This window comes from Arachis ipaensis, chromosome B08 (genome assembly GCF_000816755.2).
Source record: "Arachis ipaensis cultivar K30076 chromosome B08, Araip1.1, whole genome shotgun sequence".
In the NCBI taxonomy this organism is placed as follows: domain Eukaryota; kingdom Viridiplantae; phylum Streptophyta; class Magnoliopsida; order Fabales; family Fabaceae; genus Arachis; species Arachis ipaensis.
Genome location: NC_029792.2, coordinates 125,463,552 through 125,464,913, shown reverse-complemented (window position 1 = coordinate 125,464,913; position 1,362 = coordinate 125,463,552). Strand labels below are relative to the sequence as shown.

Genomic DNA, 1,362 nt, shown 5'->3' with positions numbered 1-1,362 from the left:
GAGGATGAAGCGAGGGTTTGTCCGATGAGGAAGCGGAGGATGATGATGACGTGGCAGGTTGTGATTGGTCGGACGAAGGAGGTGCGGAGGGGAGAGAAGGGAGTGCCTCGGAGGAAGTGTGCTTCATTGCTTTTCCGTGTTCGATAAATTGAAAAGAAAAACGAAAAATGAAATGAAAAATGAGAATCGGAGAGAACGAAACGCGAACAGAGAGAGAATAGATGAAGGAGGAGGCAGAGAGAGAGGGGGGGATGTGGTGTCTGGTGTGTGAAAGAAGAAGAGAAGAGAGAGAGGTTTGGACAATGGGGAGGGTGGCGCATCATAGGTTATCTTGCGCCATCTTGAGCCATCTTGCTTACGAGTTACGTGGCGCACGATAGCAATCTTGCGCTTCTATCTCTAATTTATTTTCTGTTTTCAAACTCACTTTATAATTAATAATTAATTAATTAATATAAATAATTTAATTAACCTCTAGCTTTTAAATCTTAATATGTTTATTCTCCTTCAATAAAAGATATATATTTATTCTCTTTGTATATTAATTACTAAAAGATTATGTAGTATTTGAATTTACATGGTAATATAAAAAAAAATTGTACATAATATGTTGGAAAGTTTAGTTTTTAGGTATATCCTATCCTATAAAAGTATAACAACATAAAATACATTTTGAAATATTTGCAAAGAATATAATAATTGTGTTTGATTAAATTAAAGGATATAATTGTGTTTAATTTTCAAATGTTTGAAGATCAATTTAGAATGTTTATTATTTAAATTAAAGTTTGTTTGGATGTGGAATGTGGATAACAATGAAATGTATGAAATGTGTCCAGGGAATTTCTATTTTATTAGTGTGTTTGGTTAGTAAATAAAATAAATAAAACATAAAATTTGTTGACCTTCCTATTAACATGTTTGATGAGATAGTAGAAATGTGGTACAATAAAATTACACATGAATTTTATTTGCGGTGAGTGTTTAATCACGAAAATAATTATCTCAACAATATAATGGGTTGGGTTAAGAATAGACTGAAAATAGGGTTATGGGTTACATGACGCCTTTTATTGGGCTTCGAATGCCCAATAATGAACGCACGTGGTCATGGTGGGAGGAACTGGATCCTTCGTTGCAAAGGGGCCACGTCATCGTTTGTGGGAGGAGAATTAGGGTTTTCGGCTTCATGTCATGCCAATTTGCCTACTGCCAACTGCCAAGTAGGGCAATCAAAATGGATTAAATCCATCACACAAGTCTGTTTATCCATTTGACGAGATGAACTCGATTAATTCCAAAAAAAAATGACGAATTAAATAAGTTAATTTGCACAATAAATAAGTGGTATGTTTTATGTTT

At 34.1% G+C, this 1,362-nt stretch overlaps 1 protein-coding gene across 1 annotated transcript in view; it reads right to left on the bottom strand.

The window, feature by feature from the left end:
* The window catches only part of LOC107612791, a 9,022-nt gene extending 8,867 nt beyond the window's left edge, over positions 1-155 (bottom strand). Inside the window, 1 exon segment of the mRNA XM_016314535.2 lies at positions 1-155. This exon segment is cut by the window's left edge and continues 10 nt beyond it. Coding sequence (XP_016170021.1) covers positions 1-127 — 127 coding nt within the window. The 5' untranslated portion in view covers positions 128-155.